General features: G+C 45.1%; 1 protein-coding gene across 11 annotated transcripts in view; it reads right to left on the bottom strand.

The window, feature by feature from the left end:
• Window positions 1-25,315, bottom strand: part of LOC119978777 (ras-related protein Rab-44-like) — a 217,278-nt gene that overhangs the window by 135,565 nt on the left and 56,398 nt on the right. For 7 of the 11 annotated variants that reach the window (XM_038820648.1, XM_038820645.1, XM_038820642.1 and 4 more), the window contains exons 5-11: window positions 25,076-25,222; window positions 18,933-19,023; window positions 10,279-10,374; window positions 9,526-9,710; window positions 8,554-8,611; window positions 2,921-2,979; window positions 926-1,142 (exon numbers count right to left, since the gene is read on the bottom strand). In XM_038820648.1, coding sequence (XP_038676576.1) covers window positions 926-1,142; window positions 2,921-2,979; window positions 8,554-8,611; window positions 9,526-9,710; window positions 10,279-10,374; window positions 18,933-19,023; window positions 25,076-25,222 — 853 coding nt within the window. Of the gene's footprint in view, window positions 1-925; window positions 1,143-2,920; window positions 2,980-8,553; window positions 8,612-9,525; window positions 9,711-10,278; window positions 10,375-18,932; window positions 19,024-25,075; window positions 25,223-25,315 lie in introns of those variants that run through there. The other 4 variants (XM_038820644.1, XM_038820646.1, XM_038820649.1 and 1 more) reach the window with 4 other exon arrangements.

Here is a 25,315-nt window from a genome sequence, read left to right on the forward strand (position 1 = left end):
GTTAGCCCACTGTGCTAAACTGGCCCCTAGTGGGTGGACCAGGCGAGTTGGAGGACTGATAGATGATACCCGACCAACAACTCCATCAGAAGAGGGGGGCACAGCTGAGGCAGGCAGGAGACCACGCAAATTCCCGAAAATGGAGGTACTCTCTGCAATGTTGGGAACAATTAAAATTCACTCACTGCCACAGCTTTCAAGCCACCATCACGAAGAAGAAACCCCTCCACAAGATGACTTTCTACCATTGTCGGAACCATCCCATCCCCATGGCCAGTGCTGGGTTGAGTGAGAGGAGATACTAATAACACTGTCTGTCTGTCACTGGGAGGCCTCCCCCAGATTATCAAACATAAAACTCAAAGCTGAGCGATAGAATTAGCAACTATGATAAAGGTCAGTGTAAAGTTAGTGAGGCAGCAGATTTAGGGAAGGAATGGGGGCACGGTAACACAGTGGGTAGCACTGTATCTCCACAGCTCCCAGATCCTAGGTTTGATTCCCGGCTTGGGTCACTGTCTGTGTGGAGTCTGCATGTTCTCCCTGTGTCTGCGTGGGTTTCCACTGGATGCTCCGGTTTCCTCCCACAAGTCCCGAAAGACGTCAGGTGAATTGGATGTTCTGAATTCTCTCTCTGTGTACCGGATTAGGCACCAGAATGTGGTGACTAGGGGCTTTTCACAGTAACTTCATTGCAGCGTTAATTTAAGCCTACTTGTGACAATAAAGATTATTATTATTAATTCGAGTTTCGGGACAAGGCAGCTAAAGGCACAAACACCAGTGGTGGAGTGAATAATATCGAGGAAGGGGTCAGGGTTAGGCAGACAGCTGATCGCTGAGGCTTCTGTGGGATAATGAGGAGGAGAATGAGGCCTTTGCTTAGGTTTAACTGAAGAGGAAGGAGTTGGCCAGCAATGGTTACCTCTTGGGTTAGGCCTGCTGCTCCATCACTCAGTAAGACCTTTGCCTTTTCTTCAAAGACTGCATCGCCATCCTTAACGGTCTTCATGTCGACCTCTTGTCCGGTAACCCTCAAACTTTGTATCCCAGAATCCTCCCGAGCCTGCAGTGGCAGAGGTTCTTCTTCAATCGAGATGATGCGACTCATGTGGCCTGTATTCTCCCAGTTCCCCTGAAGCCTATCGAATGATTAAAATGTAAAAAACAACAGGACACTGCATTAGGCCGGGGCAAGCAGTTGTGTCAGTAGCGTTTAAATAGCAAATTGGTTTGTATTTCCTTGAGCGTTGGAAGGTTGAGTACTGAGGTGTTTAAAGAATTTAACAAGATGGATGGACAGAAACATTGGCGGGGGGGAATCAATCAGAACATAATCTTAAAATGAGAGCAAGTCAGAAGAGGAGTGGAATCAGGAAGTGCGTTTGCACACTGTGGAAGGGAAATTAACATAAACCAACTTAGAAGCAAGCTGGGAAATGCTAGACTATAGTTCAGCACTGCTTTTTAGCGAAAATAAGTAGGTCAGGTAACATAAACAAAATACTGCTTAATATTCTGGTCTCGGCCTTATTCTGATAACACATTGTCCTCCGAAAGATAACAAAATGTTTACTCGAGTTGTTTTTAGCCAAGGGCAAGAACATACGTACTACGTATTTCATCTTGCATACTTTCCAAGGTCTATTTAATATAAACATGCCTGTTCACTTCAAGCTGTTATTTCAGCCTATAAAGATGCATTCTTCAATCGAATCTCAGAGTGCAGTGCACTGGCTTTGCAGCTAGATCACTCTCTCTCCGCAAATATATTTGTGTAAATAAATTTCCTTAAATCGAACCTCGAGGAATTTGTCTTTATTATGATTTCCACGACACACACAAATGGTTAAAATCTGAAACTCACTCCCTGAAGAGGCTACGGACATTGGGGAACAATTAAAATTTGTACTGCTGAGATTGAGCAAAGTCGAACGAGTGTGAGGAAAATTGAGACCTTAATCTTTCTTTCTTTTTTTGCAATATCATTGTCATTTTGTTGCAGTCGGTTTAATTGAATGAGGGACAGATAGACTGCAATGGTCAAACATCAGTAGAGGAGGTATGAAGGCAAGTGGTTTGAAATGGTGATGGTGAAATGGTGAAATGGAGAGCCGGGAGAGCTTGAAGAAGAATTTACATAAGGCAAATAAAGGAAGTGGTTTGAAGTTGGCTCGTGTATTTCAATAGGAACATATACAATTGGTAGATTGTAAATCGAGGAGGCAAAATAGTGTACGTTTACATTAAAACTAAGTGAAAAAAGGGAGTTAATCTATTCAGGGAATAGGAGCTTCTAAAGGATTGTAAGAAACAATAAAGTGCAAGATCAAAGGGGATAAACAGATTTAAGGAAACATTACAGACCATGTTGCTGTGCTGGCTGTGGGATCTTGAACAAGACAGAATTGAAGCCAGGCTGTGAACAGCAGTTTGCTGCCACCCTTAGAGGGCACCCTAAGTGCAGCAGGGCATTGAGTGGTAATGTTACTGTAATTTGCTACAAAATATAAATCTATGAGGACTGTTGCCATCAAAATGAAATTGAGCTCTTCAGGAAATTTTGAAAAGTACTGTTAACTGTGTTCTTGTGTTTAGGTGCTAATTTCTTTATTTTAACAGATGCTTAATTTTAACATATAATCATCACAATTGGTCTGAGAATTATCGACCTTGACTTTAGAAAAATCCTCATAATACACAAATGGCAATTGATTCAAGTTTCCCTTTGGTAGTTGGGTAGCTTCGCAGTTACTATCTGCCATGAGATAACAAGTGTCAACAGCAAAGTGCCTCAAGCTCCTATGAATTTGAATGAGTTACAATCTAACAGTTTCACTCATGCAACAATTATGGGTTGAATGGTGTGGGGTGGTGGTGGGGGCTGAAGGGTTCTAGATGGTCGAGATAAGTCACTTACCCCTCTAACCATGCATCCCCCTGGCTGATTTCAGAACCCCATCTCTGCCTGGCCTTTTTCTGAAATGGAAAACCGTTGATGATAAAAAAATAAGACAACTAGCGTGCAATCTCTTAACCTGCAGTTACCATCCACTCACTGATGACTGTTATTCTCATTCAAAGACATGGGGATGCTTCAGTAATTGTTCTGTTCCATACAATTCTCACGTTATCAAGATTCAAGACGATTAAAGTAATGTTCTCCATAACTTCATTGAAGCCTACTCGTGACAATAAGCGATTTTCATTTCATTTCAATACAATTTATATTAGAAGTTAAGACTATGAAAACTTAGAAGTCTAGAACCGGGTCCTCAAAATCCACAATTTTCCTCCCTTTCTAGAATAGAATAAAATAATAAAATGGTTACAGCACAAAAGGAGGCCATTCTGTCCACTGAAGTTGGCTCTTCTACTAGAGCAATTCTGATACCTATATTTTCCACCCCCTTTTCCTCCATAGTCCGGCTATGTTCTGCCCTTCAAGTACTTATTCAATTCCACTTTGAAAGCCATGATTGAATGTTCCTCCACTACACTCTCAGACAGTGAATCCCAGATCCTCACCACTTGCTGTGTAGAAGAGGTTTACCCTCATGTCACCATTGGATGTTTTGTAAATCACCTTAAATAACTTACACCAAAAGGAATGGTTTTGCATACCTTCTTTGTCCAGACTCCACATGATTTTGAACATGTCTGGCTCTCAATCGCTTCTTCTCTCAGAAAATAATTACATCTCCTTTTACCGTAGCTGCCAATTTCTTCTCATATTTTCCCTTTGTTGCTCATATTTCCTTTTTACTTTCTCTCGGAACTTTCTCTATTGAGCCTGGTTTTCCATTGTATTATTCACCTGTCATCTGCAATACATACCATCTTTCTGCTCATTCTCTAATCTTTCTTCATCTCAGGAGCTCTGTATTTATTTGTCAAGCTTTTCTCCCTCTTGGGAGTGTACTGTAACTTTACCCAAACTATTTCCTCTTTAAGAGATGCCTATTGTGCCATAAACTGCTGCCAATATTTTTGATTTCAATCTATCTGGAACAGATCCATTCTTACTCCATTGAAATTGCACATCCCCCAATTCATTATTTTTACTCTTGATTGTTTTTCATTTTCCATAGCAAATCTAAACATTATGGTGTTATGATCACTCTTCCCTTACTGACAATTGATTCACTTGACCTACCTCATTCCCCAAACCAGCTCTTGAAATGTCCCCTTCTGCATCGAATCATAGAATTTACAGTGCAGAAGGAGGCCATCTGGTCCATTGAGTCCGCATCGGCCCTTGGAAAGAGCACTCCAATTAAGCCCACCCCATCCCCATACCTCAGTAACCCCACCCACCCTTTTATGGACACTTTTATGGCCAATCCACCTAACCGCACATCTTTGGACTGTGGGAGGAAACCGGAGTACCTGGAGGAAACCCATGCAGACACGGGGGAACATGCAGACTCCGCATAGACAGTGACCCAAGCCGGGAATCGAACCCGAGACCCTGGAGCTGTGAAGCAACTGTGCTACGCACTGTGCTACCGTGCTGTCCGCATTGGAATGGAACTATATTAATGTCAAAATATCTCCTGAACACACTGTAGAAACTCTTGCCCTTCTTTGCCCTTTGCACTACTATTATCTCAATCTATATTCTGATAAGTGAAGTCCCCCATTTTACCTACTCTATAATACTTATAAATCTCTGAAATTTCCATGCAAACTTCTCTCTCTACATCTTTCCTACTAGTTGATTGTCTATGGAATACACCCAGTCATCTAACTGTATCTATATTGTTCCTTTGCTTGAACCAAATAGATTCTTCCCTTGAACCTCTGCAGCACCCTCTCCTCCAGCGCCATAATATCATCTTTAATCAATATAGTTGTGTTTCCTTTACTATCTTTCCTGAACACCTTGTATCCAGCTTCCACGCTTGCCCTTTTTTAGACCCAGTTTTCCCTATTTATACCTGCCATTCACCAATCTTTTTTACCACAGTTCATGTTTTTACATGCATGTGCTGTAAATGTTACTTATACTTTATTGCATTCTCTCTTACTCCGATCCCACCATTTACCTTACTGTTTCTTACCATTGTGCTTGTTGTTCTGTCTCTAATGTTACCTTCTGGTTCCCACCCCCCTACTTAGTCCAAACCTTCCCACTGGCATTAGCAAACCACCCCAGAAGGATACTGGTCCCAGCTTGGAAACAACGAGTGGGATTCTCCTTCCCCAGGATGCCTGGAATACATTCCCTGATCGGACGGAGAATTGGGCATTGGGTAAAATCAGGATCGACGCCAGGTGCCAATCCAAATGACATGCTCCGACCCTCCGTTGGTTGGGCCAACACGGTCTATGATGCGCGCTGGTGTGGGGATGTAAATAAATGCAAATAGGCCCTAATGATCATTTGCATCTCTTTAGCGAGCCCGGCGCCTATGTTCCAGCCTCCCATGATTCTCCAGTCCCCGTGGACATGGATCACTTGTGGTCTCTACAAGCATGGCCCTGTCGTGGTGGACTTTGCGGTGGGCCACCCTTGTGCCACTGCGAGGTCCATCTCGCCAGAGACACTCTGGTAGAGACCATCCAAGGGCTCGCCCCCCACTCCAACAGGGACCACTGTAATAGGAGGAACCCCACAGGTGCCCCCTGTCTAAAGGAACCCCCTCCACAGACCAACCCACACACAGATGCCCTCCCACACAGACCATCCCACTCCACTCCAGAAAAGGGACTCTTGCCTGGAAGCTAGAGAGCAGTCCAGACAGGGGCAGAGGGAACCATCACAGCTGTAATACTTACCTTCCAGCTCCACCTGCCCACTTCTCGACAGAGAGTATTCTATGCCTGCATTTGGTTCCCACAGAACCACTATCTGCAAGCCATTCATTGCTTTCCACTCATGGTCTGTGATTGACAGCTCATATAAAACATTTGCAGCTTTGATCCATTCATATCCTTTCATGCTTTAGTGGTCTAAGTGGTGAAACCCCAATGTTTATAAACATTGACCACATCAAAGAGAGGTAGGTGCAGTGAAATCACACACTAAGTGATTGGAATGCATTTAGTGCTTGGTATGCAGTTACATCTCATTCCCATGTGGCTATCTGTGTCTGCAGCTTACCAACCTTATCTACTTCACTCCACTGCTCCATTCATACTCCGTAGCACAATGGCACAGTGGTTAGTACTGCTGCCTCAGTTCCAGAGACCTGGGTTCAATTCCAGCCTTGGGTGACTGTCCATGTGGAGCTTGCACTTCTCAGAGTGGGTTTCCTCTGGGTGCTCTGATTTCCTCCCACAGTCCAAAGGTGGATTGACCATGCTAAATTGCACCTTATTGTCCAGAGATGTGCAGGTTAGGTGGACTTCCCATTGAAGCCATCCCACACAGCTGGGAATCCTGCAGGTTATGGTACATTGCCAGCGGGAAAAGAGAACCCCAAAGCCGGAGAGTTTTGGTCACTGTATCCTGGTTCAACCCTCCCAACACTATTTCCCGAACTCTCCTGTCGAACCCCCTACACTTAGCACCTCATTTCTTTTAGAAGGCCAACAATGACCAAAATCCATTGCACTGGAACAATACTGCTTCCACTGAAGTCCATGGCAGTACCTCAGTCCCATGGAATTCCCATTGAACCCACCACATGCCGCCGGGAAACCCAAGGGTGGGGGTGCACTGCCAGAAGGGCCAGAGAATCCCCCTGCCACCAAACGGACGACAGAGTAGATTGGAAGAAACTGTTCCCATTCCTAAAGGAAGGAAGAACAAGAGGACACAGATTTAAAGTGATTTGGAAAAGAAGCAAATGTGGTGTGAGAAAAAAAACTTGTTCACACAAGTGGTTCAGGTCTGGAACGCACTGACTGGCAGTGTGGTGGAGGCAGGTTCAGTTGAGGCATTCAAGAGGGCATTGGATAATTATTTGAATAGAACCAATGTGCAGGGGTACGGGGGAAAGGCAGGGGAATGGCACTGAGTCAAGGTGCTTGTTTGGAGAGCTGGCAGACACGATGGGCTGAATGGCCTCCTTCTGTGATTCTGTATTCCAGTCGACTACAAATGTGGTCCAGCCTTTTTGATTATTGCCTTTAACGGTCCAGGATATTTGACGCCAAGTCGATTTGGTCCTCTGACGTTTTTCACTTTTCACCGTCTGGAGAGAACTCTGGAAAACCCTCAGTCCAAAGGTTTTGACTTCATACTTAGCTGTTTGGAAATCTATTCGATGCACTTTTGCTCTTTCACTTCATTTATTAATAACACTTGGCAATTTGCTGCTTCTATCTACACTGCTTCCTGTTAGCATAATTAGTCCAGTTCACTAGATAGCTAGTCTGTGGTTCACAACACCAACAACATGGCTTTGGTTTGATTCCCTTTCTGGCTGATGGATGTGTGTCCTGCCTCCTAGCCTGTCCCATGCTTGACGTGGAGCTTTGCCCACCCCCCCCACCCCCCCCACCCCCCCCACCCCCCCCCACCCCCACCCCCCCCCACCCCCCCCACCCCCCCCCCACCCACCCCCCCCACCCCCCCCCCACCCCCCCCCCACCCCCCCCCTCCCCCCCCACTCCCCCCCCCACCCCCCCCTCCCCCCCCACCCCCCCCTCCCCCCCCACCCCCCCCCCCCACCCCCCCCCTCCCCCCCCTCCCCCCCCCACCCCCCCTCCCCCCCCCACCCCTCCCCCCCACCCCCCCCTCCCCCCCCCACCCCCCCTCCCCCCCCCCACCCCCCCCCACCCCCCCCCCCCCACCCCCCCCCCCCACCACCCCCCCCCCCCCACCCCACCCCCCACCCCCCCCCCCAGCGAGAGAAACCGATTGCGTCTCTCCTGTACTGTGACTCATTACCTACCTATGTGCTTACAGAGTCTCCCTTTGTGTCATTGGGAAAACTTGGATATGTCACAAATTAATACAGTTAAGGCTCTCATACAGATTCTAGTCACATTCTGCCATATCACATACTTTCCTACGCTTTGTCGCCTGCACCTCAGTCAATCCCCACAGATTAATCATTTAACTCCATTCCATGAGCTTCACATTTTGCCAATAGACTCGTCCAATTAGTTTTACCAAATGCTTCTGAAAGTCCATATCCATTTCCAATGATTTACAGGCAGTGCATTTATAGAATTAGCATTATTGAACGCAAGCGCAAACGATGGTGTGGCTGCAAAATCTCGCCAGAGGCAAACAAAAAACAAGAATCTCGTCGGTGAGATCTTGCTTCCAGATTTCCCTGCGCTCTGCCTGGTAATGACCCCTGGCATTGCCCCTGCAACTGTCCCAAGGCACCCTGGCATTGCCCTTGTGTTGCCCCATGACACCTTGGCACAGCCTCCTGGCACATTGGCACTGCCCCTTGGCACTGCCCCTGCAGCAGCCGGATGCCATGCCTCTATTTTGTTTGCACCAAATGCGGAATTATCTGGCAGGAAATACTGACTGTGCAGCCAATGAGCTGCACGCATACCCAGCACACGGCCACTGGTTTTCCTGCTTCAGCCAGCACTCTGCGCAAAAATTATAAACTTTCACCTATTATGTTCATCCATCATTACCTCTGGATCAGCTTCACTGGAACACAATTCCTCACAGCTGGGCAGTTGATCCTGCTCTCTGTAATACATTTGTTATTGGTAATGTTAGGTTGTCTCACTCACTGGCACCTCCAGCCCGCATCCCACACCCACATCCGCATTCCCGCTATTCACCAGGGACTTGCAGGAATAGGAACCACAGTCATTCCCTCCAACAGTGTGAGGCTATGCCTATTGTTCATACTGTCCCTGTGTACACAATGTGTGGATGTGCATGTAATGTGCAGGGCATATACAGTGGAAATAGGGTGTGTACACGGAGTGTGGGTTGTGTACACAATGTTCAGGGCGTGTACACAGTGAGTGGAGTGTGTACACAATGTTCAGGGCGTGTACACAGTGAGTGGAGTGTGTACACATTGTTCAGGCACTGTACAGAGCCAGTGCTGTGTGTACCACTGTGTATGGACACTGTGTGTGTCCAGGTGTATCACTGTGTATGGATGCGTACATTGTGTTTGGATATGTATGCAGTATATGGGTGTGCATATAGTGTCTGGATGTGTACACAGTGTACAGGGCTTGGAGACAATGTCTCAGGGTTGTACACAGTGAATTGGTGTGCGTTTACTTGGGTTTTTATATAGTTATGGGCATGTATAATGTGTAGGGATGTGTGCACAGCTTATGGATATGTATGCAATTTATGGGTGAGTATGTAGTGTCTGGGTGTGTACTTAGTGTGCAACATGTGTACAAAACGTTCAGGGAGCATTCACAGTGAGTGGGGTGTGTACATAATGTCTGGGTGCATACACAGTGTATGGGAGCGTACAGTTTCTGGGTGTAGAAACAGTGTATGGGTGTGTGCACAGCGCGTGAGGGGTGTGTGCACAGCGCGTGAGGGGTGTGTGCACAGCGCGTGAGGGGTGTGTGCACAGCGCATGAGGGGTGTGTGCACAGCGCATGAGGGGTGTGTACAGTGTCTCTTACCCTTCTTTCTCCTCTCGCTGAGCTGCTTCCTCCTGCTGAGCCACCAGCCGATCCTGGGCCTCCTGAAGCTCCTGTTGGATATGCTGCAGCCGTGTCTCCTGCTCCTGATTGGTCAGTTTGAGGCTCTCAATCTCAGTGATGGCCTCGTCCTGTTTACTGTGCAGAGAGACAAGCTCCACCTGTAACTGGGAGGGAGAAACATGTATACCTGTGATAAGAATCCCGGGAATTAGCTACACATGACCTTAGATCTTGGGATCACATGATGATTTCTGGTGAATATATCCCTTCATCACAATAAATCCCATTGTTCCAGAAATTACCCAATCCCCTGGTGTCAAACAGCCATCTTCCACCTGTTTAACTGTTGTTCACCCAATAGATAACAGAGGATTCCTGTCACCTATATGACACTCCATAAGCCTAGATGCCTTACCCCCATGACTACGGGTATATCTAAAAGTATTATTCTGATTTTCCTATATCTGAGGCGTACCCTTTCTCTGTCTCATAAGAAACAGGAGCAGAAGTGGGCTATTCGGCCCACAAGCCCGCTCTGCCTTTTAATAAGATCTTGGCTGATCTGATTGTAGCCTCAACTTTACTTTCCTGTCTGTTCCCATAATCCTGTATTATGATCCCGGACCAGAGCCCAACATTTGCTGGGATATAGGACAGAAAGCACAATCACTGTGGAAGGGATTAATTAACATGCATCAGGTGAGCAGCACCTGGAGAACACATCTGTCTTACCTGTGCCTTTGCCTGCACCAGATTTTGCACTTCCTCCAGTTTGCTGTCTAACTCCTTTTGCAATTCCTGGCTTTGTGCGTGGAGCTTCACAATATTCTAAAACAGATAGAGAGAAATGTGACATTAGGGGAGTGAATGTTACCTGTATGTTCAGTGTTACAGCAGGGGCTATGCTGCTGGACTAATAAACACAAACATTCAATCTGTTGTAGGAGTTTCACCGGTAGTTATTCAACTATAGCGTACTTCACTCTTCAACTGTCCAGATGATACTTAAGATTTGAAGTTCAGTTTAAACGTTTATTGCAAGCTATAGCAAGGGAGCCGAGCCATCACTAGATGACTTGCCAGCACCCTGAGCACAGAAAATACAGGTCAATTACACTTTTCCCTGTTATCTGAAATAATTAACATACACCAATCAAAAGAATACATTTGTTCAAAAATCATCTATGCCCACTCACAATTAATGATTAGGATTACATAATGCATTACACACAAGTATAGTTACCAATCATAATCAAGGCACATACATATTATAATATCGGCAGACGCATACGTGCCTCTACTTACGTACAAGCTTCCAGACAGATTAAGTACATACCTGAGCTCTAGCCCCCAGACTCTTTTCCATTGTCCTGTGTTCTATGATGATCACGTGAGCAGCAGCTGCCTGGTACCAATTAACCTAATGGGGCAGGAATCCTTTGCCGAAACTACAAGTCCTTGGGGGTTTTATCTGTTGCCATATCAATGGCTTATCTATGAAAAGCTACTAACCTCTGCAAGCAGGAACCCATGTTAACCCTTAGGTTTTATTTAAACCTAGTATATAGGTTTATACCTAAATCTACCTCTGTATTTCTAAATCTACCTCTTCAAATCCCTCCACCACCGATGCACAGTAGCAGCCATATCTATCACAAGGTGCACTGCAGTTACTCGCCAAGGCTCCTTGAGCAGCACCTTCCAAACCCACGACCACTACTGTCTAAAAGGACAAGAGCGGCAGGTATCTGGGAACCCCACCACCTGGAGGTTCCCCTTCAAGTCAGTCACCACCCCGACTTGGAAATATATTACTGTTCCTTTACTGCCGCTGGGGCAAAATCCTGGAGCTCCCTCCCTCACAGCACATTGGGTGTACCTATGCCTCAGGGACTGCAGTGGTTCAAGAAGGAAACTCATCACCACCTTCCGAAGGGAAAGTAAGGATGGGCAATAAATGCTGACCTAACAAGCGATGCCCACATCCCGTAAATGAATTAAAAAATAAATAAATAATGTGAAGAAGGAGAGCTCAAATCTCAACAGTACAGTTTGATAATTTGAAAAAGCATTTGGAAAGAAGGCTGGGTGACCAGAATGCTGTCAGCTTGATGGAAAAACCCAACTGAATCGCGAATTGTCCAGTAATGTTAACCTCATCACCTTATAAATCACAAAATAAACTCATAAAAGTCAAGAGAGTTGTTATAAAAATCATGGCCTTCGTAGGGCACAAGTGGTGTGGAATCCGCTCCTGGACGATTTAGAGGTTCCACGCTGGCCAATTAAGGCCAGCCCAGCATGAATCACATCTTCTCTTTGCTTGCTCGGGCACTGGGTCCAATCGGGACCTGGCGAGAGTTTCAAGCAAGCCCTGAAGGCTATCAATGGGCAGTGAGGGTTCTGTGCTTTTAATTCAGCTGAAGGCATTGACACCTTCTGGGCAAGGCCAGGGCGAAAACTGCCCCCCTGCTTTTAAGATGAGGGTTGGACATTCCTGCCCAGGCAGTGAGTGCGAGAGTTGATTCTTTAATGTTCAGGGTTGGCAAGAGGAAGCTTTAATGTCCAGGGTTGGCGCCTGCTGAGGTGAGCGGGTATGATGTGGTCCGGTGCACATGGGTGGTCTACTGCAAACAGTTCAATGATCTTCTGCATTCTGCAAGGGTGAGCACTGAGTTGGCTTGGAACTGTGTGGTGGTGTGTTGAGACTTGGCCGTTCCTTGGTGTGCTCAGGGGCATACGAGTGTGTGTGCCAAATGGCACTGTGTTGGACAAAGCTGGGATATCTGGTCTCTTGGTCTGTATGCAAGGAAGGATGAGGTACACGATTACCTGGTTCTGAGGAGTATAAGACAGGATGGAATGGTGCTGCAGGTGGGGGGAGGTCTATTAATTATCTTCAGCCATTCAAGAGAAGAGAAGCTATAATGCTGATGAAAGATCACAAATGGATGGTGGGGTCCCCAACCCCTTCATCGTGTTGATATACAAGAAGGAAGCCCTGGAGCTGGTCTATCAGTGGGGCATGAGATTGTGGAGAGGTAGGGAGGAGGTAGTGGACAGCTGTAAAAGTACCATTGGCTTGGTGAGGCACTTGCCCACGGTCTCAGGAGCCCATTTCACATGCACAATGACTATGTGAACATTGGAATTAATGACATTTTATTCTCCTCTCTCAGATGCACCATCTTCAAAAGGCTGCAGGGACCCTGAGGATCATCCCTTAACTCCTGGATGGATACAGCGGACCATTTGCGATGTGCTCAAAGTCCCATGTGTGAGGGAAGTCCCTGAACTCTCTGGAAACAAACTGACAAGCATTGTCTGTCATTATGTGCTGCAGTATGCCATGTGGAAAAGTGTCTCTCGAGCTTGCTTATAAGGGTGTTGCTTTTCATGTCTTGTTGGTGGTTGATTTTAGACCAGAGTACTGGTCGACCAGGAACAAGTGCTGCTTACCACTTCATTTGAAAATATCAGCTGTTGTGAACCATCGTGGGTGATCCAGGACCTCATGTGGATACAATGGCTCCTTGGATTGATGCGGCTTGAGTGCATTACATGGCGCACACCTGGATACTTCTCTCTCCACGTCGGCGTACATCAATGGCAGTATAGGGATGCCTTTGCCCTGTACCTGGATAACTGCAATCTGGGGATCTTTCATAGATGTTTTATAGAATTTACAGTGTAGAAGGAGGCTATTCGGCCCATCGCATCTGCACCGGCACTTGCAAAGAGCACCCTACTCAAGTCCACGCCTCCACCCTATCCCCGTAACCTCGTAACCCCACTTAATCTTTTTGGACTCTAAGGGCAATTTAACGCAGCCAGTCTACCCAACCTGCACATCTTTGGACTGTGGGAGGAAACTGAAGCACCCGGAGGAAACCCACGCAGACACGGGGAGAACGTGCAGACTCCGCACAGACAGTGACCCAAGCCGGGAATTGAACCTGGGACCCTGGAGCTGTGAAGCAACTGTGCTACCCATTGTGCTACCGTGCTGTCCTTGGTGGAGTTGCTGGGTATAGTATCTATTCAAAGAGGAAGGAATGACAAATCGCTGGCCACACACTATCAACCCATCTTGTATGGTTAGCTCCGCTTGCATAGAGAAGAATGCACGGAGCTGATGGGGAAGCTCCGGAGGACTCGGGCCAGCCTTTTATAATGTCACCGTGGAGTAGCCTGCATGTGAGATCCGCCTGGAGGGCATCGTTAAGTTCCTCAATTCGACGTGACAAGGGGACCTGTATGGTCATGATGTCAATGTCTTCCTCATGATCTGTCTGGTCTGTGGTGTGTGGAAAGGCTTTTTAAAGGGCATCAGCCAGGTACAGCTCCTTACTGCATTTGTAAATGACAGGCTGTAGCTTGAGCATCAAATGCTGCAGTTGTGTAGATGGGGTGTGAAGAGGCTTTTTAAGAATAGAGATAAATTGCTGAAGTGGTTTCAGCACTTATAGGACAACCATAGATGAAGTCATGAAATTTGTGACAAGTGAAGACGAGGACACAGGTTCCTTTATCGATCTGGGCATAACGTTTAGAGAACAGGTACTTGAACATCTAAAGATGTAGCACTGGAGGATCTGAGTGCCTGTTTGAGCTGGTTAAATGCAGCAGTATGATGTTCTTAACAACACCATTCGACACCTTGGTGGAGGAGCTGATGAAGAGGTCCAGTAATCTCATTGTAACAAGGAATGAACTTGGAAAGATAATTTGTCATACCCAGGAAGCACTGTAAAGCGTGCTTGTCCATGGGTTGGTATCTGTCATATGGTGGACTATATGGTTGTATAGTGATCGTCTTATCTGGATCAAGCTTAACACCATCAGCTGTGAGTAAGTGACCCATGTAAGGAACCTGGTTGACCCTGAATCTGCATTTAACAGGGTTAAGCTTTAACTGCATGGTCCTGTATCCGCTGAGGACAAGGTGAAGACATGCATCATTATAAAGGCCCCAAACCAGGATGTCATCAACGATGATTTTGCAAGGTTGGCCTTCAAAGAGTTGCTCCATGCAGTGTTGGGCCTTACTACCAATGGAGATCCTATAGGGCAGAAAACGGCATCTGCCTAATGGAGACATGACTATGGTATGTTTCAAGGATTCTCCATCCAGCGGAATTTGCCGGAAATCATACTTCTGATCCAAGATGCTGAAAATCTTGGCATTGTGCATGTCTGCTACAACCTGTTCAATTGTCTTCATAAGGTGGTGAGGTCTGAGCAGTGCTTTTTTCGATAGACTGGGTCAATACCGATCTGTAGCCATCTGGGATGGCCACTTACAAAGTAAACATGGATATTTGCAAAGACTCAAAAGGAAATATGGCCAAAACTCAGAGCCTGAATGTATATTTGCTGACAGAGAACCAGACAGTATCGAAACCCCGAGCAGATTTGCATTCTAATGACCCATTTCCCCAGGACAAAGGACTGGTACTCAGGTATCAGATACAATTCCAGACACATCGGCGCCACTCCCTTCACCCAGGAAGCCCAAACGGCCAAGGTCAATGACCGCTCAGGACTCGTCCAGCCATCAAGGCACCCGCCCCTTTATTGGTTCAAATCAAAGGCAGTGATCGAAGCCTGCCGAATTATTGGGTCACAAGCGAAGGACCGTCCAAAAGAGCGTGAAACCCCAAAGGATAAAGGGAGACACTGCCATGTGTTGGATCTCTTTTGGCCCTGACCACACCGGCAGTCTTCGGCCCGGCCTATACCTGAAGCCAACTGCAGCACCTTGACCTGAAGCAAGTTCAAGATCAACAATCGCTACCAGGCGGATCAGCCCAGCAGATCCGAAGTTACTTCTCCAGACCCAGCCACTCCAGATCCGAACTAAGGTCTTGTTCCTCTGCCAAAGCCGGGTGCCTGAAAGTTAAGTACAGGTTGTTGTAGTGTTAGGTGTAGTTAGCTTGTAGTGTTTTTATGTTGCATGTGTGAGTTAATCTTGTGTGTAAATAAACCATTATTGAACTTGAACTAACTGACTGGTTCTTGGGTCTTTGAATAATATCCGGTTGAACCTTGTGGTGGTATCATCTGATACCTGGCGACTCTGAAAAGCAATATTACTCAATATTAAGAAGGGCAGCATTATTGGCGCCTCCGGTGCAGAATTGGCAACTGTTATTAGTGACGCTCGTGGGATAGTATTCCACTCATCAAAATCAGCAACAGATCCTGATTGTACTGTCCTTTTTTACTGCAGGCACTACTGTAAAACCCATCCTGCGGCCTGGTCTGTGGGGCTATGACACCCAGTGTTGTCATGTGGTCCAGCTCATCAACCACTTGCTGCTTCATCATGAGGGGGACCCTTTTTGGAGCACAGAGTGCGGGTGGAATATAGCCTCACATGATATATTACAGGTAGCTTCCCAATGACATCGCAGTTGAATAGGTCTCTATATTCTATAATTTCTGGAACCTGGTGCTGCAGGGTGTGCACATCTGGATCAAAGTGTGTTAACCCCAGTGCGTTGCTGTCCTGAAGACCCAGCAGTGTCTTCACATTCTGGTCAATGACATGAATCTGGAAGCTGCTCTGTGTGCAGTGGAGTGTGACCACAACTTCCATGCGGATAGTTTGTCTGCCATATGCCATGATGTCCACTTGAGTGTTGGGATCTGGTGCAGCATTTGGGTCAATTTCCTGCAACAACAGCCTGGGCAGGACAGTCCACTTCTGCTCGATCTTTGCTTTTAATTTTGCCTTGCTGCTGGCACTGTTCAATGTGGTGAAAATCTCACCCTTTTCCTTACCAATGAGCTCTCACAGTAAGGTGCGTTAGCGGCTGGATCTGAAGCATTTTGAGAAATGGTTCCATTAGCCACTTTTGTTGCAGTATTTACAGACATATAGTTCTGTTCCGTGAGTGGTGGCCGCTGCAGTTAGAACAGGGCGTTCGTTATACTGCAAAAGCTTCCATTTCCCGCCTTAACTCTTTGCTGCTTCTTTCTGACTTCTCGTTCAGTGTACAGATGCGGAGAGCAGTTTTAGAGGTTAAACCTTTCCACAAAGAAGCTGCTTGTGAACTTTACAATGGATCCACACATAATGCCAGCTCTCACCAACTCGTTCGTTGGTGAGGGTGTTGAATCTACACTTCTTTGCTAGAATTTTTAAAGTCGCAGCATAAGACTGAATGAAATCAACTAATTTTTCTTACCTCCTGAGAATGTAAACCCGATTACACAGCCTCTCATCCCAGTCACCAAACTAATGAACTTCTGCTGTAGCAGCACTAATGCAAGTATATCCTTTGTTAAACGTGGAGACAAAATCTACGCACAATATTCCAGATGCGGTTTCACCAAAACCCTGTACAATTGTAGCAAGACTTCCTTATTACTGTACAACAATTAGCTTGTACGAAAAACCAACATTGCCTTCCTAATCGTTTACTGCACTTGCATGCTAACTTTTGTGTTCCTCGTACAAGTACACCCAAATCTCTCTGAATATCAATATTTACAAGTTTCACTCCTCTTAAAAAAAATTCTGCTTTTCTGACCTTACAACTAAAGTGAATAACCTCACAGGTTCCCAGATTATACTCTATCTGCCACCTTGTTGCCCACATGTTTATCTCGCCCATGTCTCTTTGCAGCCTCTTTGTCCTCACAGCTTACGTTTCAGCATAGACTTTTCTTTACTCCGGAAACTGAACAGGTCTAGCCATATAAATACTGTGGCTACAAGAGCCACAGAAGCAAGGAATACTGCAGCAAACAACTCACCTCCTGACTCCCCAAAGCCTGTCCACCATCCACACGGCACAAGTTAGGAGGGTGGTGGAATACTCTCCACTTGCCTGAATGAGTGCGGTTCCAAAAACATTCAAGAAGCTCAACACCATCCAAGTCAAAACAGCCTGCTTCGTTGGAATGCCATCCATCATCTTCAATATCCGCTCCCTCCACCACTGAAGCACAGTGGCAGCTATCTGTTCCATCTACAAGATGGACTGCAGGGACTCACCAAGGTTCCTGAGGCAACACCTTCCAAACCCATGACATTTCCCACATATCTACCACATAGAGCGACAAGGGTAGCAGATACCTGGGAACACCAAGTTCCCCTCCAAGCCACTCACCATCCTGACTTGGAAATATATTGCTGTTCCTTCACTGCCGCTGGGTCAAAATCTTGGAACCTGCTCCCTACAGCACCTCCACCACTGCAGCAGTTCAAGGGGTTCGCCAGCACCTTTTCATGGGCAATTAGGGATGAGCAATAACTGCTGGTTTAGCCAGCGATTCCCACATCCAATAAATTAATAAATATTTGCAACATTATAAGCCTTTTTGTTTAACATAATCCTGTTTTAACTTCCCCAGTAATCCACGGATGGCCCTTTCTTGACATTTTTCAATGGAATGTTGAACATTTTGAATTGTTTCTTCAAATCTTTCCCATTCTTTATTCACCACAATGCCTGTTACTCTATTTTCCCAATGAACTTTAGCCAGCTCTGCCCTCATACCTATGTAATTGGCTTTATTCAAGTTTAACATTTTTGTTTGACGCTGGAGTCTGTCACTGAGCCTTAATATTGTATTCAGTTGTATTATGATTACCTTTGCCAGTGGATCTGACTATCTGATTATTGATTAAACCTGTCTCATTGCACAACTGCAACTAAAATAGCTTCATACCAAGTTGTTTTGACAATTTATAGTTTCAGAAAGCATTCTACAAAATCATCTTTTGGACTATTTTTGCTACTTTGATTTGTCCTGTCTATATGAGCCTATCCCAATGGAACAGTTCCCTCTCACCCCAGTATTGCTGGAAGTGACTCATGAATCAAAACTCCTTCTTCCCACCCCATTCTTTGAATCACGTATTTAATTCTCTAACCTGCTTGACCCTGTGCCATTTGCATATGGCTCGGGTAACAATCCAGGGACGATTACCTTTGATGGTCTGTGTTTTAGTTTGGACCTCAACTTCTCCAACTCTCTCAGCAGAACATTATTCCAGGTTCTACCTATGACATTGGTTCTTATGTCAACCATAACTGGATCCTTCCCCTCCCACCTTAAATTTGTCTCCAGCTATGATGAGATGTCTTTACGTCTTTAATCTTGACATCGGGAAAACAAGAAATCCTTTGGAGCTCCTGGGCAGAGGTCCCCACACCCACCTCCAAAACCACCCCGCCCTCCCTCCCCCCACCACCGGCTATTCTCTTACCCATTGCTACCACATTCCTTTACAGTCCCTCAACACGAATGATAAACCTGCATCAGTGAAGAGAGACTCAACGGATTTAATGATTGTGTTTGATGTCAGTGTATACTGAGTTGAGAGTACACTTTCTCATTCAGAGATTGGACTCACGGCTTGCAATACTCACATCATTCTCAAACCTTTCTTTCTCATTTTTGATTTGAAGCTCCATCTCTTCGGAGAGTCTCTGAACATCTGTGTTGTGTTCCGCCATCCTCCTGAAGCAGAAGAGAGAAATGTCAGTTCTGGGCAGGGGAACCGAGCTGTTGGCAGTTTCACCAGTGGCGAGCTGTGATTTTTAATGTCACAGTTTTGAGCTGCTCTTCCATTGGCCCAAGCGGCTAGTTACAGGGATGGTTGATGAGATTATTTCCTGAACCCACAATCTCATCACACTTCTGATAATAGACTGGCCAGAATTCCATACAGAGGTGGGGGCCTCGCTCCTAGATGAAAAGTCAAGGGTGAGGGCCCGTACTCCACTAGACCGGTCACTTTGCAGTGATTTAACAGCCATCAAGCCATTAATTGGCTCAAGGTGGAACGTCTGCTCCCATTTGGGAGGATGTCGCACCCCTGGGAGCTGCCAGTCAATCAAATGACCAGCAGCTCGCTCGTCCCAACAGCACCACTAGTAGTGGTGGTCACATCTGGAACTGCAGATAGTCGCCAAAGTTGAGCAGCCACGGAGCTGGATACCAAGGTAAGTCTGGGGTCTCGTTGCAATCAGGCCTCAGTGAGGGATCCTGGGTTCAAGAAGGCGGGGGTGAACGCACGGAGGGACACCACGTTTTACCTGGCATCCTTGCCGAGTATAGAGACGTCACTCCTATCACTGGCAAAATATCAGCATCAGCAGGAAGAGGCCTGGAAACAGCCTTTAATTGACCACTTAGAGGTCTCAATTGACCCGAGGGAAAATGCACCTCGTGCCACTGGTAAAATACAAGCAGATGTAACTAGGTGATTAGTTTGGCGCCATTGTCATGACACCCAATTTGACAGCCCCTCCCCCGACAGTGTGTTTCCAGGGGCAGCTGTAAAACTGCCCCCAGACAGACAGAGCCCATCCTTGTGACCGAGTGACATAGTTAATGTGAGGTGACCAATATTTCACAATGCGTAGCAAACGGAGGTAAAATTAAATGGTTCCACATTCTTTTTCATGAAGCTCCCATTCAGGACCAATAATTCAGAGGAGTTCTCTAATTAAGCCTGCGGAATTTCCTCGCTGTCACTTCCACAGGCAGAAACCCACCCCATGGGCAAGGGGAGAGGAACTGCTTTGGGTGCCCTTCAACACAGAATTAAGAGACGGCCAACTACTCCACCGACTCGGTTCCATCATTCCTGTGAGATTATGGCTGCTCTGTGGCCTAACTCCAGATTCTGATATTTGCCCCTTTTTTTTAATGCAACAATCCATCAATCTCTAATTTATCATCAATTGCTGTTTGCGGGAGAGTATTCCAAACTTCGCCCACCCTTTTTGTGGAGAGGTCTTTTACAACATTACTCTGGATCTGATTTTACACTATGGCCTTAGTCCTAAACTCCCCAACAAGCAAAATAGTTTTAATCTCATTTTAACCCCACTTAATATCAGTCAAATTACCTCCAATCTTCTAATTATCAGAGAATACTATCTGAGAATGTGTAAGCCCTCCTCTGGGGGTTCAGGTATCTTTCTAATAAATTTAATGTGAACTCCCTCCAAGGTCAACATATATGTCCTAAAGTGTGGTGCCCGTTTCTGCTCATAGCAACCCCAGCTGTGCCTAACCAGGGCTTTGTATTACTGAAACAGAACTTTGAACCCCCGGTATTCTATTCCTTTTGATATAAAGGCCAGAATTCCATTCTGTCTTCTCAGCAGAAGATGCAACAAGAATTCCAGACATCACGAGAAACCAGGAAGTTTAGCACCAATGAGGAATTGAAAGAAATCAGGATAAGGAAAGAAACAACATTGGAGAGATTAATCGGACAAAATGGCGACAAATCGTCTGAACCGGACAACCTGCATCCAAAGGTTTTAAAAGAGGTGGCTGCAGAGAGAGTGGACATATTGGTTTGGATCTTCCAAAGTTTCTTAAGATTCGAGAAGTTTCCAAAGATTGGAAGGTAGTAAAAATGATCCCACTTTTAAAATGATTTTTCCAATTCAGGGACAATTTAGCATGGCCAATCCATCTACACTGCACATCTTTGGGTTGTGGGGGTGAGACCCAAGCAGATATGAGGAGAATGTGGAAATCCACATGGACAGTGATCAGGGACCGGAATCGAACCCGGGTCCTTGGCACCGTGAGGCAGCAGTGCTAACCACTGCATCACCCATTGTCGCACTTTTTTAAAAAGGAGGGAGAGATTAAAAGGGGAATTATCGGTCCCCCATTAGCCTGATGTGAAAGGAGACAAAATTATATTTGCAGCTGTTTACAGCACAGAAAGAGGCCATTCAGCCCAAAGTGTCCACGTCATTGAACAAAGATTTGACCACGCTAATCCCATTTCTAGTGGTTGGCCTATAGCCCTGGAGATTATGGCATTGCAGGTAAATATATAAATACTTCTTAAATGTTACAAGAGTTTCTAACTCAAACACACTTTCAGGTATGAGTTCCCGACTTCCACCACTCTCTAGGTGAAAAGATTGCTCCTCCTATCCACCCTATATATGCCCCTCATAATCTTATAAATTTCTATCAGGTCCCCTCTCAACCTTCGCTCCTCCAAGGAAAACAGCCTCAGCCTATCCAACAGGCTCAATCCTCATAGCTAAAACCCTCCAGCTAAATCTCCTCTGCACCCTCTCCAGTGTGATCACTTCCTTTCTATAGTGTGGTGAGCAGAACTGCATACACTACTGCAGTTGTGGCCTAACCAGCATTTTATACAGTTCCAGCATGACCTCCCTGTTCATGTAGTCTATGCCTCAGTTAATAAAGACATTATCCCATTTGCCGTCTTAACCGCCCGGTCTACCGGTCCTGCCACTTTCAGGAATCTGTGGATATGGACTCCAAGGTCGCTCTGATCTGCAGCACTATCCAGGGTCCTACCATTCATAGTGTCATCCTTTGCCTTCTTAGCCATCCTCAAGGGCATAGCCTCACACTTTTTCAGGTTAAATTCCATTTGCCACTGCTCTGCCCACCTAACCAGTCCACACTAATATCTATTATTAAGGACATGGTAACAGAGCACTTAGGAAATTATAATGTCATTAAGCAGAGTCAACAGGGACATATGAAAGGGAATCATGTTTGATTGATCTGTTAGAGGTTCTTGAAGATATAACTCATAGGACAAATAAATGGGAGCCAGTGGATGTGGTGTATCTGGATTTTCCAAAAGCATTCAGTAAAGTGCCACTCGAGGTTATTACACAAAAATGGAGTTCAGGATTGGGTGATGTATCAGCATGCATTGAGGATTGGTTAATGGACTGAAAAGGGGAGAGGAGAAATAAACACAACATTTTCAGGTTGACAACCTTTAGCTAACAGAGTACCGGAAGGACCAATGCTTGGGCCTCAACTATTTACAGTTGATATTAATGACTTACATGAGGGGACTGATGTAATGTTACCAGATTTATTGCCAATCCATTGTACTTTAAGATGAACTCACCAAACATTTTGATCTGCCCAACCAAGATCATTTTATTGTGTCTCACGCAGCAGGATGCCAATCTGATACAGAGCACATTATCATGGAGTCTTGCTACTCTGGAACGTACAACTTCTCTGACCTAATACATGCACGTCTTATCACCCTCTACCTCATGTTCTTCTGGAGATGGCTGGATGAGCCTCTCTTTATATACAGGTCCCCAGGTCACATGATCTTGGTCTTGAGACCGCTTGGTGTGTCTGTACCGCCACCTGCTGATTGGAGATCTCACACCATGCCCCATAGGAATATCACCAAAGACAATACAGTTACGTGAGATTATTGTTTATTGTTGGTGGGTGTAAATTTGGGGAAAAATGCGAAAAAGGAGAATAAAGAATAAAGAAGTATTTTAAAATGTGAGATAATACGCAGCAATAAGGCTCCAGAGCTTTAGAGATAATTGGCGAACAGACAAAAACAAGACAGATGGAATACAATAAGAAGAAGTGTGAATAACAGACCTGAATTTTTAGGATGATAGGGACAGGGAAGTGTTGGTGGGGAACACATCACCGTCAGCTCCAGGATTCCCAATGCCATATTACACTCTAATGAGCATTGATTACCCTGAAGTAGGAGTGTACATTTCTAGCCATGGAGTATGGAAATTAAAAAAAAAAGAAATAATTTCTAAATGGTGAGACATTGGGAAATGTTTGCATTCAGAAGGATCTGGATGTCACCATACCTGAATCACAGAATGTTGACATGCAGGTACAACAAGTACATTGTGGGGGGGGGGGGGGGGGGGGTAAATAGTGTGGAATCTGTTAATACAAAGGGAATTGATTTAAATAATAAGAATAAGATTTACTTCAATTATGCAGCTATATGGTGAGGCCACTCCTACAGTATTGTGTGTAGTTTAAATCTCCTTTCCTGAGAAAGGACATACCAGCCCGAGGAGAAGTTCAAAAGATTGCTTCACAGAAGGAGAGGATTGACCTTTACGGAGAGATTGAATAAACTGAGACCTATATTCACTGGAGTGTAGAAGAAGTTGGGAGGGATGGTGATGTAATTGAAACATCTGAATTTTTAGGGGCATGCCGGAATAGATGTGGGATAAATATTTATTTTGCCAAGGGAATCTGGAACATGGGGGATGGAGGGGGAATGGAGGTGGGGGTGATGGGGTGGGAAAGTCACATTTGCAGAATAAGACATCGGTCATTTAGAGCAGTGAGGAGAAGAAATATTTTCACCTATAAGAATTAGAAACATTGTAATTTTCTATTCAGAGAGCTGTGTGTGCTCAGCTGTAGAGTGTACTCGATGTAGCGCTTGATAGATATTTTGGTATGAAGGGAATGAAAGGATATAGCAATGGTGCGAATAGTTGGGCTACAGTATCAGCTAGGATCATGTTCAATGGTGGAGCAGGCTCGATGGGACAAATGGACTACTCCTTTTCCTATATCTTTATCTTCTAATGCTCTTATTAGCCTCTTTGGTTACATTCTGTTTCTGTCTTTGGCATTTTAATGATATATATACATAGACACTTAAGGTCTTTTTCAAGCTGCTCTCTATTTAGAAAGTATTCCATTTGATGGATCCTGGTCTGGGTGATGTAATACTGTAGAAACCAACTATTTTCTAATACACCTGATAGTTAAAAGATGGCTATTTAGTGTAAAATACTAAGCCCCAGATTTAAATACCCATTTTAATTCACTCATAACCTCAGGTCGTCTCAAAACATATAGCTTCAATAGAGACACAAAACAGCATGACACCGCATAATTCACTTTTATTGAGATCCATTGTTCTAGCAAATACATTTACAAGACAGCGTGACATTAAAACACAAGCCGTACCAGATATCAATCCAAGGACAGGGCAGGCACCATAGCAACATTAAGGCGTTATTGTCTACACTGTGGCTAACAATAAGTCAGCAGAAGTCCAGTTTAAACTGGTTGTGATAACAGCACAGAACTGCATTCTATAAGATGCACAAGTATTCAGACATGAAACATTTAAAGTTAATGTTGCACATTAAAGATTGACAGCTAACCGTCAAATCAAGCTCATTTGATTCTATCCCAAACCAATGACTTAGAGGTGTGGGTAGATGGCTAAAGACTGATATGATTTCCTATAACTGTATGGCCATCTTTATCCGGATCATTCTATACTTTGATCTAAACTATTCGCTATCTCTATTTTTCACTTTTCCACTCTAACTCTTGAAATAAATGCAAGCTGTTGTGCCGTAAGCAAGAAACCATTTCTTTATTATTTTAAAAGTTAAATAGTGTACAAGTTGCTTCTCTTTAAGTCCTTTTTGCTCGCCGGACTTATTAGAGAATAAGATTTAAGTGACTCTCAGTTGTAATCAAATAGAGGCAATAAACGATTCTTGTTTGCATATGAAAAGTTTTAACTCAAATTTCTACTTGAGTTTTAGTGTTGCAAGTTCCTCACTAATTCCGCACTACTGGCATTGTTCTGCATTACAAGCCAGCTGTTTAGCCCACTGTGCTAAACCAGCCTCAGTTAGTATACAAATAAGCTGTTCAGGCGTATAGACAGTGGGAAGATATTGGAATGGTCACCTCTGATTGTTGGGATGGTTTTACTCACTTTTTCAGCATGCGTTCCAAATCCGCCTTCTCAATCTGAGCTTCCTGCATCTGAAAAGTGACTTTGGACAGGAAATCCTCCAGGTTACCGAGCAGGTTGGGTTCATTGCGTCGGAGTTGGACCCAGAGTTTCCATATCTCCAAGTTACTGAGAGAGACCAAGTAGGAAAGATAGAAGGAGCAAATAATTAGCAACTGACCAAGAAATTCCCTCACTGTAATCGATACTCCACATCCCTCA

The sequence above is a fragment of the Scyliorhinus canicula genome, chromosome 15 (assembly GCF_902713615.1).
Source record: "Scyliorhinus canicula chromosome 15, sScyCan1.1, whole genome shotgun sequence".
In the NCBI taxonomy this organism is placed as follows: Eukaryota; Metazoa; Chordata; class Chondrichthyes; order Carcharhiniformes; family Scyliorhinidae; genus Scyliorhinus; species Scyliorhinus canicula.